We start from the raw sequence: 16429 nt of genomic DNA, 5'->3' as shown, positions 1-16429 counted from the left end.
CCATTTACTACCTATGAGATCCAAACCTCTTCTCCCTTCATTTTTCTTTGTGTCACGTACTTGCTTCATGGGATATATATATATAGATATATAATATATATCTATATCTATATATAATTATATATCTATATATATATAATTAGACACATTATTTGAAATAGTTGGAGTAAGGCCTGATGCGTAAAAGTACTCAACACATAATAACTAATTATAACTTTGTAAATAGAACAGTCAGCTTCTGAATATTTTTCTTCTTTGAGATAGGTTGTTGTATAGCCCAGACTGGTCCTAAAGTTACCGTGTAGGCAACAGTGACCATGAACAATTGACCCTCCTGCCTCCATTTCCCACGTGCTAGGATTGCAGGCTTTTGGTCTAATTATCTTACTAATTTTAGTCTTCAGAGCATATAGCAGTCATTCCACCATAAGTACATATTTACTTCTTATGCCATTTACTAAAGACTCCCAAAGGAAGCACCTTTGAGTTTACTGAGCACATTTTCCTTGGAAATGGGATAATCAAGACTTTTTAAACTTCTATTGATTCTTTGTGGTTTTCACATCATGCATTCTGATCCCACTTGTCTCCCTGTCCCTTTGCATTCACCCTCTGCCCTTGCAACCTCCCCAAAATAAAATTTGAAAGAAAAACCAAAAACAAACAACAAATGAGAAAGAGAGAGAAAAATCCTGTAGAAATTGTAGTGTGGCCCATTGAGTACAGTTTACCATGTAGTCCATTTGTTGGGTTCACAGGGGTCATGCAAAGATTGGGGACAGACCACCAAAGTCTATTAAACCAGAAGCAAACTTTATTCCTGGAAAAAAAATTTAAAAAATAAGTCTCCATGGGGCACAAAAAGCTTATCAGCTAGCTGAGACTACCGCCAGAGATGGACTTGTAAAGCTGTGGCAATGAGCTGTTTCTTAAATTCCCCTTTTTATAACAAGAAGCAAGTATTAGGCATGAACAAAAGAATTTTTTACAATCTCGAGGTAAAACTGAGATACAAATTGCATTTTTTACAATTTCCATTAACAGGTTTTTGTTGTTGTTGTTGTTGTTGTTTTTTTTTTAGTTAAACTATTGTTTGTATTTAGCTCATTGTCTTCTTTTGGCACTTTCTGATGGTGCTTACCAAAGCTCTATATTCACCTCATACTGCCAGTTTTGTGTAGCAGGGAAGGGTATGGGAAAATGCACAACCAAAAAGTCAGGTGCATCCCATCATTTAAAAATTAATTCAGGCCGGGCGGTGGTGGCGCACGGCTTTAATCCCAGCACTCGGGAGGCAGAGGCAGGCGGATCTCTGTGAGTTCGAGACCAGCCTAGTCTACAAGAGCTAGTTCCAGGACAGGCTCCAAAACCACAGAGAAACCCTGTCTCGAAAAACCAAAAAAAAAAAAAAAAGGTTAATTCAGCTCATATCAATTGCCAGTCATGAGTGGCAGGGGTAGTGGGGTAGGGTATCTAAAAGCTGACCCTCAGTTTGCAGAGGGACTCTGAATTTGTAGAGAGAGGGCTGCTTTAGCCTTTCAGACAGAGGTATGAGTTATAAAGTAAAATAAGCCACTGTTAATAGTTAATCCTTAAGCTGCTGAGAAAGCTGCTGACAGCCTGCTCTCATTCTCCTAGGCTTACAACTTTATACATTCTTATTTCTGGAATCTACATTTCTATATTCTTATTCTTGGACTCTTCATCATTCATCTTTACTTGCAAGTGTTCCTTGCCATGAATCTGTCTCAATGTCTCTGACTTCTGCTATGCCACTGATAATGGGCTCTCACTGGGGCTCCTCTTGGATATCCTGTTGTTGTTCTGTGTGTCATGGAGATTCTGCAGTTTTTGATCTGTAGGTTCGTACCCTTCACGTGCTCCAACAGTTCATAGATGAGGTAGATGTTGGAGTGGTCTAACTCCTAGCCTTGGTTCTGGGCCTGGACAGTAGCTGGGTTGGTTAGCCTGCCAGCTCTCCCTCATTGCCACTCCCTGGGTGAGCTCTCCAGCATCTAGCTCACTCAGTGCAGCCTGCAGCAAGGAGTGGAGCCAGTTCTCCAGCTCTCAGGTCCTCAGATCTGGGCCACCCACGCTCACACTGCTGTTTGGCCCAGGTGAGGTACAGGCCCTCTCTCCTTATTGCTGTAGGGGGCTTGTGTATGGGGAGGGGGGGTGTTAAGCTCTCATGCCTTCAGTGCTGACTCATCTGTTCACCTGGGTAGTCAAGAAGTTTTAAGAGTTGCCATTTTATTAATCTGTTTTGAATACCAATATCCTGTCTTTCTCAAGTAAACTAGCTAGACTGGTGTAACTTTTGGAAACCTGAAAGCTACATTGTAGACTCTGGTATTACAGGCCTCAACATAATGGAACTGGCTTGCTTCTTAGGATAATATAGGTGGCACCTCAATCATATCATATCATCTTCTCCAGCCCTTCCTCATCTCAGTCCCTTGCCAACACTGTAGCAGCCTTCCCATTACACCCTGTCTGGTTATCATCTAGTATGATAGCAAAAAATAGAGAAGAATGGCAGGTGAAAAGTTATCTTTCTACCTTGTGTTCTTAATGTTTTTAGAACAGCCGTTTTTTGCATTTTAAAACTGTTAGCAGAGGGGGTAGAAAGAGGGTTGGCGGTTGAGAGTACTGACTGCTCTTCCAGTAGACCCGGGTTCAATTCCCAGCACCCACATGGCATCTCATGGCTGTCTGTTACTCCAGTTCCAGGGCATCTGGCACCCTCACACAGACAAACATACAGGTAAAACACCAATTCACAGAAAATAAATAATTAAAAAAAACTGTTGTCAGAAAAAAAGCAGCGGGCTGTGATACAAGCAAAGGAAGCATTGGTTCAAACGTAGGCATTGCAGTTTGTATACCCAGGGGCAGACTACAGTGTGGTCTGACAAAGGACAAAGGAGAAGAAACTTGCAAGGAACCTAGAGAATAATCTGACCCGGTGTCACTTGTTTTGAAACTTTTTGGATCAGTTGATGGGGCTGTGGATAAATAATGATAGGGTAGGACTGTGTCTGGCCTCCTGACTCGGTCATTAGTTTGCTGAGTCACACACACTCAGCCAATGACCTACCCTTCAGAAGGACAGGGCCAGGCATGTTGACACTCTCAACCTTCACAAGGCTGAGGTAGGAAAGACTTAGCCTGGTGTGTATGAAGTTCTGGGTTTGGTCCCCAGCACCACAGATTTGAAGTCGGGAGGGGGGTGGGGGTGGGGGTTTGCAGGGTCAAAGGGGGCTTTATTTTCAGCTTACCCATGTGCACCATACTCTAGCCGCACAGCCTTGCAGCCTGTTTCTTGCAACTCTCGCCCTCTCAGATCATATTTTCTGTTTTATGGACTTTCAGGGCAAAGAGGTATTGTTTTCACTTGGGGTTTTATTCCTTCCTTTGCTTATTTGTTTTAAGGCAGGGTCTCACCATATTGCTCAGTTGGGTCTCAGATTTCTGGCCCTCAAGCGGCTTTTCAACCTTCCCTTCCCTTCTGAAGTTGGAACTATGGGCAAACAGTGTTTTAAAAATTTCCTAGTGAGGTTATATCCACTGCCCACTCATATACCTATTTTCTCTTAATTTTTTTATAATTATTTTAATTTTACTGTATGGGTGTTTTGCTTGTATGTATATCTACACCACACTTGTGTGACTGGAGCCCTTAAAGACTTGAGAAGCAGGTGTCAGATCCCCTGGAACTGAGAAAACAGATGGTTATGAACTACCATGTGGGTGCTGGGAGTTGAAGAGCAGCTAGTGCCTTTTAAGTGTGAGCCATCTCTCTAGCCCCCAAATTTTTAAATTTTCATTTAAAATTATGTATCTGTATCTGTACCTGTGAGTGTGGTGCCTTCATGGTCCAGAAGAGGATTGGAGTTACAGGGCATTGTGATCCACGTGACGAGGGTGCTAAGAACTGAACTTGGGTCCTCTGCAGGATACTCTTAGCCGCCGAGCTACCGCTCCAGCCCTGTGTCCTGCTTTTGTAATACCTACATGGCTTTTCATTGGTATTTATTTTGACTTGAAAGAGGGTGCTCTCTGCAGAGGCAAGCTTAGAATACTAGGCCTTTCTCTCACCCATTTTGCTTTTTTCAATACAGATCCTAAATTTGACCCAGGCCCTAAAAGACAATAAGAGTCCCCTGCACCTGGTCCAGATGCCACCTGTGATTGTTGAGACGGCCCGTTCCCATCAGCGGTCTGCAAGCGAATCCTACACGCAGAGCTTTCAGAGTCGGAAGCCCTTCTTTTCGTGGTGGTAGCCCTAGAGGTGGGCAGAAGAAATCCTGCAGGTGACAGTCTGGGAGCAGTCCTGGAGAGAAGCTGGTGCACGGCGGAGCCTTTCAGGGTCCTTCCTCTCTGCTTGCCGCCTCCCTCGGGGCTTTCCATCCACAGGGAGAAGCACAGTCAGGGACAAGAGTAATCCTGGACCCTTCAGTGTTGGGGAGCCGGCATCCAGGCAAGGAGTCCAGGTGGCTGAGGAGAAGCAGCTCCCAGCATCTGATGGCAGGTTGGGAAGGTCCCATCTCCCTGACAGCCTTCTACATCCCAGTTCCCTATTATATTCTGCATCAGAAAGAAGGAAACAACAGAAAGAAACTGAAATGCTTATAGGAAACCCAGATTAGATACTCTCACGTCAGAAGCCCCTAATCTAGACCTAAGTTTGCTTAGACAGGCTCTGCTACCTAGCAGTTGTTCACTCCCATGAACTGAGCTGTGTCAGAGGCCCATCACTGGCCCAGACAGAAGCCACACCTTCCCTTTCAGTTTTTACCATATTGATCCTCCCCCTTGTCACACTGTGGTACTGGCTTCTTGTGGCAGTGAGGCTTTTGCTCTGTACCTGTCGAGGCTCTGCACATAATCTTCCTGTTCTCTGCCCTGCTGCTGCTTGCCTAGCGCTCAGCTGAAGTGAGGAGGCTAGCCCCGGCAGCTCTGTTGTTAAGAGCAGAGGTGTAGCACGTGGAGGTGATTGATTTAGCCTAAGTGCATGCTGGGTGCTAGGGGGTGTTCCATGGGGAGCCTGGCACAGCCTCACTCCTGGGTCCCTCCTCAGTCTTCATCTGTTTCTACTTGGTTTCTGTTTTCACTATTTTTCCCAACTTTTAATGAGGAGTTCAGTTTGGATCCTGGGGAGGCTCTCCGTAGAGGTTGTCAGTTCACGAGTGGCAGGACAGTGTTCTTCCTGTTACTACTGCTGCCTGGAAAGCGACGGGACCTGTGCCCTGCGTCCTAACTGGCAGTGCCCCATGGCTCCCTGCTTTCATGTCCTGGGTTGCTTTCTCCTCAGCTTTCTGAAGAGAGGCCTTCAAACAGTCCCCCAGTGCCTGCCCAGCTCAACGTGCATCTCCTGCTTCCATGTGTCTTCTCCCTTGCCAGGTGTTTGAACCCTTTCTACACCAAAGCAAAGAATTGGCTTCAGGAGAGAGTTAAAAAGAGGGCCATGGCTGAGAGGCAGCCGTGTTCACACCCCATGCTGTGTATCCCTGAGGGTTCTCACACTCTACAATTGGTCAGTCAGCCTTGGAAAGAAATTGTCTTGAAGGCTTGAAAAAAAACCAAAGAAAGGGAATTAGGACCATAGCTGTGTGTCTCTTCGGCCTGCCTGGCTCCTACCATCCAGGCGGCAGAGCAGAGTCACACAGCTCTCCCAGCAGCTGGAACAGGCTGCTCCCTGTTCAGTCCAGTCTAGGAGCCAGCTTGCTGTCGGCTTCCACTCAGCCAACAGGAATCTCTGAGCACTGGATATGCATGCTCTTGTGGACAAAGCCACCGTCGTTTGCCCCGTCCTGACAATCCCATCCAGCCCACTTGGACTCTGCCCTCAGAACTATGTTTGGGAGAATTCCTGCCTCCTGATCACAGGAGCCTGCAGGGGTCCAGGTATGTGACATTCTTCACAGACATCTTTGCACCGGACTCTTGGCGAGACTCCACACTGGGGTGCTGGAGAGAGCCTGAGGTTCCTGGAGAGAACCTGGTGTTCCACCAGGCTCTTTTGCACTGTCTTACTCCAGATCAGCTCTGCCATCAGGAGGAAGTTGGGTCCAATGTAAGAGGAAGCCAGTGCCAGGCCTGATGGGCAAGGGTGCAGGCGTCCTTCCCTGCCTCTCTCGCTTGAAGCCTGTACTCAGGTTGCCTTGCACGTGGATTTTGGGAGTGCCAAGAGCCCAGAGTGTCAGGCACTTCCAGAACAGCCGTCCCTCTGCCAGCCTTGTCCCCCATGTCTAGGAGTGGAAGCTGGTTGGTGAGAGCTGCTGCCCTGTTCTTCTAATGCACTGTAGAATTGTATGTATTATATTTAAATTGATGCAAATGTATGAATAATAAATCCAGTTCTGATCTCTTTGTCCTATTTTCTTTGGGGAAAGGAAAACAAGGTAAATACAATTTTAAGGGCAAAGAGGCGTGTTTCTATAGAGTTACAAAGACTTGACACCTGGAAACCATCTACTTTCCTAAGACAGTCCAAAACCTGACCTGAGTCTGTTGATGGGACACATGCTTGTCTTTGGTAAGCACACTTGTTACAGATTTTCTCTGGTAGGGACTCTATATTTGCTCTGGCCTCTTCCTTAAAGTCAGCAGATTCTAGGATTAGGTGTACAATAGTGGTTTTCAACCCATGGGTTGCGACGTGTGTGTGTGTGTGTGTGTGTTCGTGTGTGTGTGTGTGTTCAAATGACCCATTCATAGGAGTTGCCTAAGACCATCAGAAAACAGATATTTAGCCGGGCGGTGGTGGCGCACGCCTTTAATCCCAGCACTTGGGAGGCAGAGGCAGGCAGATCTCTGAGTTCGAGGCCAGCCTGGTCTACAAGAGCTAGTTCCAGGACAGGCAACAAAAGCTACAGAGAAACCCTGTCTCGAAAAAAAGAAAACAGATATTTACATTACGATTCACGGAAGTAGCAAATACAGTCAGTAGTAACGGAAAGAGTTTTATGGTTGGGGTCAGCACAACATGAACTATTTAAGGGGTCGCAGCACTAGGATGGTTGAGAGCCACTAGTGGTAGAGGTGAATTTTGAGAGGTTGGCTTTTCTGCTTGGCCAGCAGAGGGCAGTCTTGCCATACAGGTAACCACTGTCCCTGAGGGTATGGGTTGGCGGGGAGGGGGAAGGCTGATGAGCACATAGTTTAGAATAGGAAAAGCCCTTCACCTCTAGGTTACCAGGCCATAGTGCCAGTGTGTAAGACGATTGATTAGTCCTGTGCCATCCAACCTCAGTATGGTTGGCCCTTGATGGTGCCTTCTGAGAGATGCTCCTCCCAACAAGCAAGGACCCAGTACCCAAGTGCAGACATCCCATTTTTTCCTTATAACTTCCCACCTCTGGAAGATGAAGTTGTAGTACTGGGATCTCCAGGGCTAAGGGTTGAGAAAGTACAATACAAGCATCCAGCCCAGATTTATCTCCTGGGGATATCCTGTCCTTTCCTGCCTGGCTCAAGTCTATTTTGGAATTCTCCCCTTCTGTAACAGACTCACAGAATTCTTGAAGTAAATGTTTTTATTTTCCACATAAACAAGTTTTCCCTTTGCACTGGCCTATAGCACAAGGGAGTGAGACAACTGGCTGCTGCATGGTGACAGTAACTGGCAGTTAGTGGCAGAAATGGTGAGATGCTGCATCTGAGCACACCTTTATCCCAGGGGGATGCCATGCAGCCCAGCTGTACTGTTAGGTCTGAGGCATGAGCAGCCTCGTTATCACCTCACTGAGAAGAGCAGGTTCCACATGGTGCAGAGTCCAGTGGATGCTGGTTCTGGTCTGAACCGAGGACGACATTCTTATTACTGCTTTCACTACCTAGACAGGGTCCTGCTCAGACCTTCTTGCAACTCCATAAGCCCTTTGGCAAAAGTCCCTGCAGTATCTGGGGAGGCCTTCCCCACCCCTTCACTGGGTCAGTGTCTGATCTGGTGGAGGTAACCTGTGGGACCTGGCTTATTCCAGTTTCGGTGGACTCTGGCACTTGTCCTCCGGGAGTTCCCAAGCTGCTCACTTGACGCTGTGCCAGTGGCACTGTCAGGCGGGTCGGCCACTATCGAACCAGGCTCTGGTGCTCTGTTGAGAACAAGTGTGATAAGCCAACGTCAACACGGAGATGTTTTATCACTATAAAACACTGCCCAGGATAAAAGAGACTACTCCAAGAGCTGTATGACAAGGTGCAGCTTTCCAACTCTGCATGTTTGTTTTTTTTTGTTTTTTTTTTTTTGGTTTTTTGAGACAGGGTTTCTCTGTAGTTTTGGGACCTATCTTGGAACTAGCTCTTGTAGACCAGGCTGGCCTCGAACTCATAGAGATCCGCCTGCCCGCCTGCCTCTGCCTCCTGAGTGCTGAGATTAAAGGTGTGCGCCACCACCATCTGGCTCCAACTCTGTATGTAGGCTGGATCGGGGAACGGGCACTCACCAAAGCTCCCCTTACCTCCTCTGCCTTTGATTCATGGCATAAGGCAGGAATAAATGACATCAGTTAAGGCAAGCAGTGAACACTAACTTGCCATCTCAGGCCTGAGAACCTGCTCAGTCTCTGCTGTTTATAATGAGGGGAGGATCCTAGAGGGAAACTTGTGATGGGTTTAGGGCCAGGTTTACCTAGGTCCCTGGAGCCCACTACTCTTGGGCTGTCAGTGACATGGGCAGAGAAAGTCTCTACTGCCTGTCCCCCTTAGGATCTCCACAGTACTATCAGACCTCTCTGTAGTCTCCACAGGCTTTAACCAGGCCTGCCTTTGAACGTTACCCATTCTACTACTGGTAATTTTCCCCCTTCCAAAAATACTCCCTTCTGCTGGCCAAGAGTCTCAGAATTTGGTAGTTCTGCTTTGCCTGGGCTTTCCTTCTCATGGGGATCACAGGGTCATGTGACTCCAACAATAATTATAGTCTTAGATGCAATAGCAGTATAAACACAGACAGTAGGCACCTTACAGTGAGGGCATCCCTTCCACCTCTTCCCTCACTCCTTCAGTCCCAGGCCCCTACCTCAGGCGGCTGCAGTGGTTCTGCCTTGGGGGCCTTTTCCTGCGCAGTCTCCTCAGGGCCTCAGCTACGCGGTGATCCCCTGCACATTCCCAGATGATCTGGGCCCGTTCTTCAGCCAGCTGGTCCCCACTGCGCTGGAACAGGCCCTGGATCTGCACCAGCTCAGCATCCTGGAAGATGTTAGCAGAGGCCTGCTTGCGGCCCCGGGCCTCAGTTGAAACCTGCCACAAGGGTGGCTCGCTCACCACTGAAGCTGGGGTCCCCATCGCGGTGCTCTGAGGATAAAAGATGGAGATGTAAGCACTCCTGTAGCCACCTACAGAGTGTCAACCGCAGCTGGGCATAAACTGAATAGGGGAAAATTCAAACACAGTCACAGAAAGGTAGGAACACATTTGCCATAAAATAGGCGAGTGGAACAGGAGCTGAGAATGTAGCTCATTTACTTGGTAGAGTGCTTGCATAGCACGCATGAGACGCTGGGTTTGAGCCCCAGCTCCACATAAACTAGGAATGGTGGTGCATGTCTGTAATCCCAGCATCTGGGAGATGGAGGCAGAAGGATCAAAAGTTCAAAGTCAGGCCTGGAGAGACGGCTCAGCAGTAAAGAGCACTGGCTGCCCTTGGAGAGGACCACGTTCAGTTGTTGGCACCCACATGGCCGCTCACAACCGTCTGTAAGTCCAGTTCCAGGGAAATTCTAGCCTCTGCAGGCACCAGGCCTGTATATGGAACATGGATGTACATGCACTCATACACATGAAATAAAAATAAATGTTGAAAAGCTACAGAGTCATCCTCAGCTATATATCGAGTCTGAGAACAGCCTGGACTACACGATGGCAGGTTTTATGGTTTTGTTTTTAAGAAGTGACAATAAAGACGAGCATTTCGTTTGCTCTCTACCTGCTCCAGCGTAGCCCTCACCCTCACCTGCTGTTCTGTTCTCTGGAAGAGTCTGAGTCAGCACTCCGCCCTTTCAGAACTACCACCCACTCCCTTGCTCCGGCCTCCACCTCAACACATTATTCCAGTTGTTTCCACACAGCGCTGTCCCAGTTTCTTTCCTAGCCCACTTCCTTTTCAAGACTTAATACCTACGGTAAATCCACAGAAGACATCCAGATAGAATCACAAAAGCTATATTTTTACCTGGAAAACAGGAATAAGAAAGCCTGTCTCTCAGACACTCTTTTTTTTTTTTTTTTTTTTTTTTTTTTTGGTTTTTCGAGACAGGGTTTCTCTGTGGTTTTGGAGCCTGTCCTGGAACTAGCTCTGTAGACCAGGCTGGCCTCGAACTCCCAGAGATCCACCTGCCTCTGCCTCCCGAGTGCTGGGATTAAAGGCGTGCGCCACCACCACCCGGCTCTCTCAGACACTCTTACAGAACCCAGTTAAAACCTGTGTAGTAATGAACCCCAGGAACTGATGGATCTGTGCGGTGAGAGCAGAAGCTCAGTGACCAGGCACACTTTCAGGCCAATGGGAAAGGGCAAGCATGGGTGCTTACTGTGCACTGAATGGTGCGCTTGGCATCATCAATCCTCAAAATAACTCTAGAAGGCGGGTACTATCATCACGATCCCACTGCTGGAAAAGCAAGGGCTGGGGCCCCATAGTTTAAACCCCTGAGCCACCTGTTGTCCATGGCAAACAACTCGTCCATGAGGAGTGAAGGACATCCCTTATCCCACGGTCACTAGTGTCAGGGTCGATGACAGCATCCTCAGCCTTGAACCAGTGGTGCTCTTCAGGTTCCATTAAAGAACTCTGGGACTGCAGCCGAGCCCAGTGCAGAGTGGCATGTGACCCAGAGGATCAGGGTTCTGTCCCTGGTTGACAGGCCTCAGGAATCCCCATCACCTCTAGCCGATTCCCTGCCACTGTGGGGGCAGGTTGCGGCTGATGGCCTGCACTAGTCTTGAGTCAGTGATGCCATGACAGGGATGGGTCTGTGTTGGAAGATGACACTGCCTGCCTGCTCCTTGTTGGCAGGGAACTGCATGTGTGGACAGGTCTCACTAATTAGGTCCCAGAAAACGTTTCGACTCATAGTTCCCCTTTTCCCCACCCTCAGCCTCCCTGAAGGCCAGATACTGTTTTGCTACAGTGGGTGGAAGGGTCAGAATCTGGCAGAAGTCAAACACTACCAAGTGGCCAAGCCCTAGGTAGACTCTTAGGCTGGCCTGGGGTGGTAGGAGAAGGGGTGATGTCCCTCTTTCAGATTGGCAGTCCCATCATCAAGTAGCAGCTGCCAGCAGGAGGAAACGGCCTGGGGCCTGACGGCCACTTTAGTTCCAGCACCCGCCTGCAGGACGACAGGCTTTTAGCTGGCCAGCCTCCAGTGAGCTGAGTTACAACCCAAGGAAGAAACTAGCCGACAGCCCTGGGTCCAGCCTCCACCACCCCCGATGAACCTTGGGAAGCCTTGGCACCTCCAGATTTTGAGGCCCTTCACTCTGGGAGCCTCACCCTGGAATTCAGACAGCAGAGTGAAGCTAGGGTCCCAAGTCGCGTGAGATGGTAAACATGAGGAAAACTGATAAAGTGGGGTCACGATACCATCAGAAGACACTTCCTGTCTCATTCACTGTGTTCAGTGATTCCTCCCTGAATTTCCGGGACAAAACCTTCTCCAGGAAGCTCAAGTGTATACTTGAACAATGGTACTTTTTAAAACTGGAAAACGAAAGCATGGGGCTATTAAAAGATTTCATTCTAGAGCCGCCATGGAAGAAGCATGAGCCTGTGAGCTGATGAGTAAGGACTAATTACAAAATACTTCAGCTGGACACAGTAGGCTGAGAATGAACCCCCCAAAGTAAATACTGAACGTTGAAGATGACAAAGTTCAACTTCTTTTGAGTCAGGCGTTAAAGGAAGAACGGTACAGCTCTTAAAGATTTAAGGCATGCCTCACGCCTCACCCAGCCAGTACACTGGCAGCACAGACGCTGTACAGTGGGGGCATTCTCTGCAGCATGTGACATTAGTTCCACTGCTACCCATAATTTCTCCATCCTGTCACCTCTCAGGTTGGCATAGGTAACCCTGGAGACAGAGCACACTTAGGTGGGGTGGCAGTTCTCCCTATCAGGTTGCCACCTTTGAATAACCTTGGTTATGGCAATACTCACTTTAAAACAACTAGAGGCTATAGCTCAAGTTAACATTGTGGGCCTGGCCTGCTGCTCTGTACAGACATACCTCTGGACAACAGCCCAGGTCTTGTTCCTCAAGTGGAAAACTGCATTCAGATGGCCCTGTGTTCCATATACCGCTGGCTTTCCAAATCTATGCCCCAGAAGTGAAGAAGAAAATCGGGCCCTTATTCCAGACCCAGAAAATTAAACTAGCAGATTGAGGAATTGGAAAAAATTCAAGCCCCTAAGTGCCTGGCAGTGCCCTGATCACAGAGACCTTGGACAAGTCTCATTTTTCCTTTACTTCATTTTGTTCATCAATCAAAACGGTGAGGGAAAAAAATAATCCTTACTGGGTACAGAGATAAAATATGAGAGCGTCCATCCTGGCATACTACGCATTCTCTACACTGCATATTGGTTGAATGAAAACTGATGCCAAGGGAAAGTTATTAACAACTATACAGAACCATGGTCATCACTGCTGGCTTGCAAACCACCCAGCCGAGCTTCAAAGAGAGACAAGGTCATTTGTGCCCCCTTTAGAACCATGGTTTTATGACTAACTTCACAGTAGAAAGCCTCTTGCTGTGTCAAGCACAGAACAGCAGTTTCAGGGGGCTTTTTGGTCCTCATGTGAGGTGGCATCCTAACGTCCATTGTTAGTGGGCACTGTTGTTAAACTCATTTTCCAGGCGAAAAAGCTGGAAGTAGTAACCCGCTCAACACCCTAGGCTGGTAGGTAATCTTAGGCTAACGAGGCGGTCTGACCCGAGTGTCTACGATCTCAACCAGTGTTATTTTCATTCTTGCCAGATGGCTGAGAAGATGTTCAAAAGAAACAGGGGACAGAAGGTTCGGAAACCTCTGAGAGCCTGCCATCTGCGTCTGAGGGTTTTGGAGGTCGCCACCGAGCCACAGACAGAATTCCCACGCCAGCCTCAGCGCTGGAGTTAGAGCGAGGGGAACTAAAGCAGAGCCCCACGGGGAGTTAGATCCGTGTCAACCTATGTATAGCCAGTTCCAGCAGACCCCAAATAGGGATCCGGCAGCTAAGATGCCCACTCCAACCTCCCCGGCTTTTTGAGAGGGCAGACACGGCTGCCCTGAAGGTGATCGCAAGGGCCAAAAAGCTGGCCAAGAGCTTGGGAAAGGGTATCTTGGTAGAAAGTACAGGGTGCCATCCCCAGCCCAGACGGCCCCTGGGCTGAGATGTGGCCGCTAGCCCAACAAGAGGCCTCTAAAATGGATATAGGGTTTGCGACCTGGCGAGTTCCTAGCTACGGCCGTCCTCCCGTGCGCTCCCGCGCAGAGCTGAGCCGGACCGTGGCCTACCTACCTGGTTGCCTTGGCTTCCCGAGGCGGGCAGATCGCAGCCGGGAGCCTGGCCGGAGCCACCTGGATCGCAGCCACAGTTCCCCAGAGAAAGTGCTCTGAGCTCCTCAACAGCCAATCCTCGGCCACAGTCTTGCAGCGAGCAGCGGAGCCAACCTTCCCAAACCGAATGCTGAGATTCCGTGGGCCAATCAGCCGCTGCGGAGGGGGAAGGACGGGTCTAGCCCTGCCCCTCTCCCGTGCCCGCCTCCAAATCGAGTGCGGAGATTCTTTGAGTCCAATCAATGGCAGAGTATCGGTGAGGGGCGTGTCCTTCGGGCCCTCCCTTCCCCTCTAAACCTCAGCCCTCCCCACGCCTGGAGGCTCCCCCTTGATTGACGTCAGTCCTGGGGCTGGCTCGGTTTTGCCCGCACGCACGCAGGCGGGGCGGGGTCGCATTCCTGCCATGGGGTGCGACGGAGGCTGCGGGCCCTGCGGGGTACACGTGACAAATGATTCCCCCCTCCTTTTATTTCTGGGTTGTGTCCTGCGCACGTGGCGCGTTGTTCTGCTGTTAAGTTATTCATAACCTGCTACTCCTAAAATTCACGTCTCCTCCCAGCAGCCACCTGGTCCTGATGTTCAGAATGATCTTCAAATCTTGTAGCAACTGAGCAAGTTTGGACCTGTTACCTAAAGGAAGAAATACTTAAAGGAAGAAGTACTTAAAAGTTCCTTACTCTTTGACGTCTTCCACCGCGACCCTTCCCAGTTCGGTTTCCTTGTTAGGCAGTAACAGAACTACTACTGTTGCCTTGGAGTAGTTAACAGCCCAGCAATGAAGGCAAACACCGAACTACCACTTAGTCTGTGACTACCATCATGATCACGTGAAGCTGGAAGAGGCATGTTTGGGAGGTCCTTAAACCATGAGAAGGAACATAAGTGTTGAAAGGAAGGCGCTGAAGTTTTTAGAACAAGGAAGAATGGATCTGGGAAGAATAAAGGTAGAGGGAAGGAAGGTTCCTGCGGTAACGATAGAACTTTTCTCCAAAGAGATGAAGTGAGGCCTGGAAATTCACTATAAATAGCAAGGCCGGTTGGTCGCGCACACCTTTAACCCCAGCACTCCGGAGGCAGAGTCAGGAGGAGCCCTGTGAGTTCGAGGCCAGCCTGATCTACAGAGTGAGTTCCAGGACAGCCAAGGCTACACAGAGAAACACTGCCTCGAAAAAAGAAAATAAATAAATAGCCATGGTGGGAAGCAGAAGGCGTGGGCTGGCAATGAAGCCTGCATTTGCCCCTGGAGCGTCTGTGAGCTGGAAAAATGTGATTTGTACTGATGAATAGGCATTCTGCAGCTCTTACAGAGCGCCAGGAACACAGTCAGTACCCCACAAGTGTTAGCTCATTTCCTCCTGGTGTTAAATTTGCATTTTTAGAAGGTCTCACCAATTGCATCTTGCAAGTTGGGTTGGAAAGGGCAGAAATAGTTTCAGGGGATCCATGGGGCTCTTTCTTTCCCTCTCCAGCGCTGGACACCTCGTGGTCAGCCTGCTCGGCAAGTGCTCTACTACTGAGCTCTTTGTCTGTCTGTTGCTCTGGAGAAAGGCTTGTTTCCTTCATTGGAGGGTGGTTTATGCTCTCATCCAGAAAGGTCAGGAAGGATGCCCGGGCAGCAAATGGTGGCAGCAAGGTTTCCTGACATTTCTCACTTCAAAGCTGACATTCTAAGTTAAGTTTCTCTTCTGTCAAAGTTCCAGGTGGGGAGGAAATAAAGGAGGCTGGAGAGATGACTCAGTGGTTAAGAGCTCTGGCCGCTTTTGCAGAGGGTCTGTGTTCAAATCCCAGTATCCACATGGCAGCTCACAACCATCTGCAGATCAGGTACCTTTCTCTGACCCTGAGGGTACCAAGCACACACCTGGTGCATATAAACTCAAGCAAAACACTAATACCTTAAAAACAAACAAAACAACCTTGAAAAAATGTCCTAGCTGGGATTGTGGGATCCTTTTTGCAAGGCAAAGGGGAATTTGGTTTCTACCCCTCTGATGGAGGAAGGTCATTGGTTAATTAATAAAGAAACTGCTTGGCCCTGATAGGTTAGAACATAGATGGGTGGAGTAAACAGAACAGAATGCTGGGAGGAAGAGGAAGTGAGGGAAGATTCCTCAGACAGATGCCAGGCCGCTGTTCTCCAGGGCAGATGCGAGAAATTGCTGCTACCAAGAAAACATGCTTTACTCTATTCTTTCCCAAGCTTTCTCAGGCTTTTTGTGGATGTAGTTATCCATGTCTGGGCACCATTTTGTTGTGGGAGCTGCGGGCTGCGTTCCTGCCACCCAGCTCCCGGCCGCCTGGGTAGCTTTTGCCCCAAAATAATGACACACAAACTGTATTCATATAAACACTCCTTGGCCCATTTCTATTAATGTGTGTAGCATCACGAGGTGCGCTTACCAGGAAGATTCTAGCCTACGTCCATCCTGGGTCGGAGCTGCCCCAGAGAGGAGATGGAGATAGATAGATAGATAGATAGATAGATAGATAGATAGATAGATAGATAGATAGAGAGAGAGAGAGATTCAAGAGCAAGATCACGCTAGAGCAATTAGCGGTGTTCATTCCACTCTGAGTGCTGCTGCAGAGTCTCAGCCAGCTGTGACTCAGACTCCTCTCGCCCACTCTGAGCTCCAGGAGAGTCAGACTCTTAGCACATCCATGTTTAAAGGACCTGGCAACTCTCATGCCACCAGCTCAGATGGGTACACACGGCAGGAATCAGGAACGTGTGACTTCTGGGTCAGATGTGACTAAGGCTGGGTGGAGGACAGCTGCTGTCTCCAAACAGTTTCTCAGGCCTGAACTGGTGCTCGCTGCACACTGGAACCATTTTCAGTGCCACGGTTTTATGACTCAGGATTTCTGAGGAGAAGACAGGGCACTC

The 16429-nt window shown here is 48.7% G+C and overlaps 2 protein-coding genes across 4 annotated transcripts in view; one reads left to right on the top strand and one right to left on the bottom strand.

Moving 5' to 3' along the window:
* The window catches only part of Pi4k2a (phosphatidylinositol 4-kinase type 2 alpha), a 33097-nt gene extending 26728 nt beyond the window's left edge, over nt 1–6369 (top strand). The window contains exon 9 of the mRNA XM_057778526.1: nt 4122–6369. Within this exon, the coding sequence (XP_057634509.1) occupies nt 4122–4283 (162 nt within the window). The 3' untranslated portion in view covers nt 4284–6369. The remainder of the gene's footprint in view (nt 1–4121) is intronic.
* Nucleotides 6370–6701: 332 nt separating this feature from the next.
* Nucleotides 6702–13679, bottom strand: Avpi1 (arginine vasopressin induced 1). Of its 3 annotated transcripts, none has more exons than XM_057778316.1 (4): nt 13505–13679; nt 10120–10174; nt 9023–9297; nt 6702–8096 (listed from the first exon to the last, which is right to left on the bottom strand). In XM_057778316.1, the coding sequence occupies exons 3-4, from the start codon at nt 9286–9288 to the stop codon at nt 7937–7939; spliced, it is 426 nt and encodes a 141-aa protein (XP_057634299.1). In that variant the 5' UTR covers nt 9289–9297; nt 10120–10174; nt 13505–13679; the 3' UTR covers nt 6702–7936. The 3 variants fall into 3 exon arrangements, with proteins under 3 accessions (XP_057634299.1, XP_057634298.1, XP_057634296.1); XM_057778315.1 differs by having other exon boundaries at nt 10124–10174; XM_057778313.1 differs by lacking the exon at nt 10120–10174.
* Between the last annotated feature and the right edge of the window lie 2750 nt (nt 13680–16429).

Source organism: Chionomys nivalis, chromosome 8, assembly GCF_950005125.1.
Source record: "Chionomys nivalis chromosome 8, mChiNiv1.1, whole genome shotgun sequence".
NCBI classification, from domain to species: domain Eukaryota; kingdom Metazoa; phylum Chordata; class Mammalia; order Rodentia; family Cricetidae; genus Chionomys; species Chionomys nivalis.
This window is presented reverse-complemented; position numbering and strand designations above follow the sequence as displayed.

Excerpts from the sequence above, each read along its gene's own strand:
- Avpi1 (XM_057778316.1), bottom strand. The coding sequence starts at position 9,288 with ATGGGGACCCCAGCTTCAGTGGTGAGCGAGCCACCCTTGTGGCAGGTT. Across the intron at positions 8,097-9,022 it reads AACCACTGCAGCCGCCTGAG|AGCACCAGAGCCTGGTTCGA; the intron begins GTAGGGGCCTGG and ends TGTTCTCAACAG.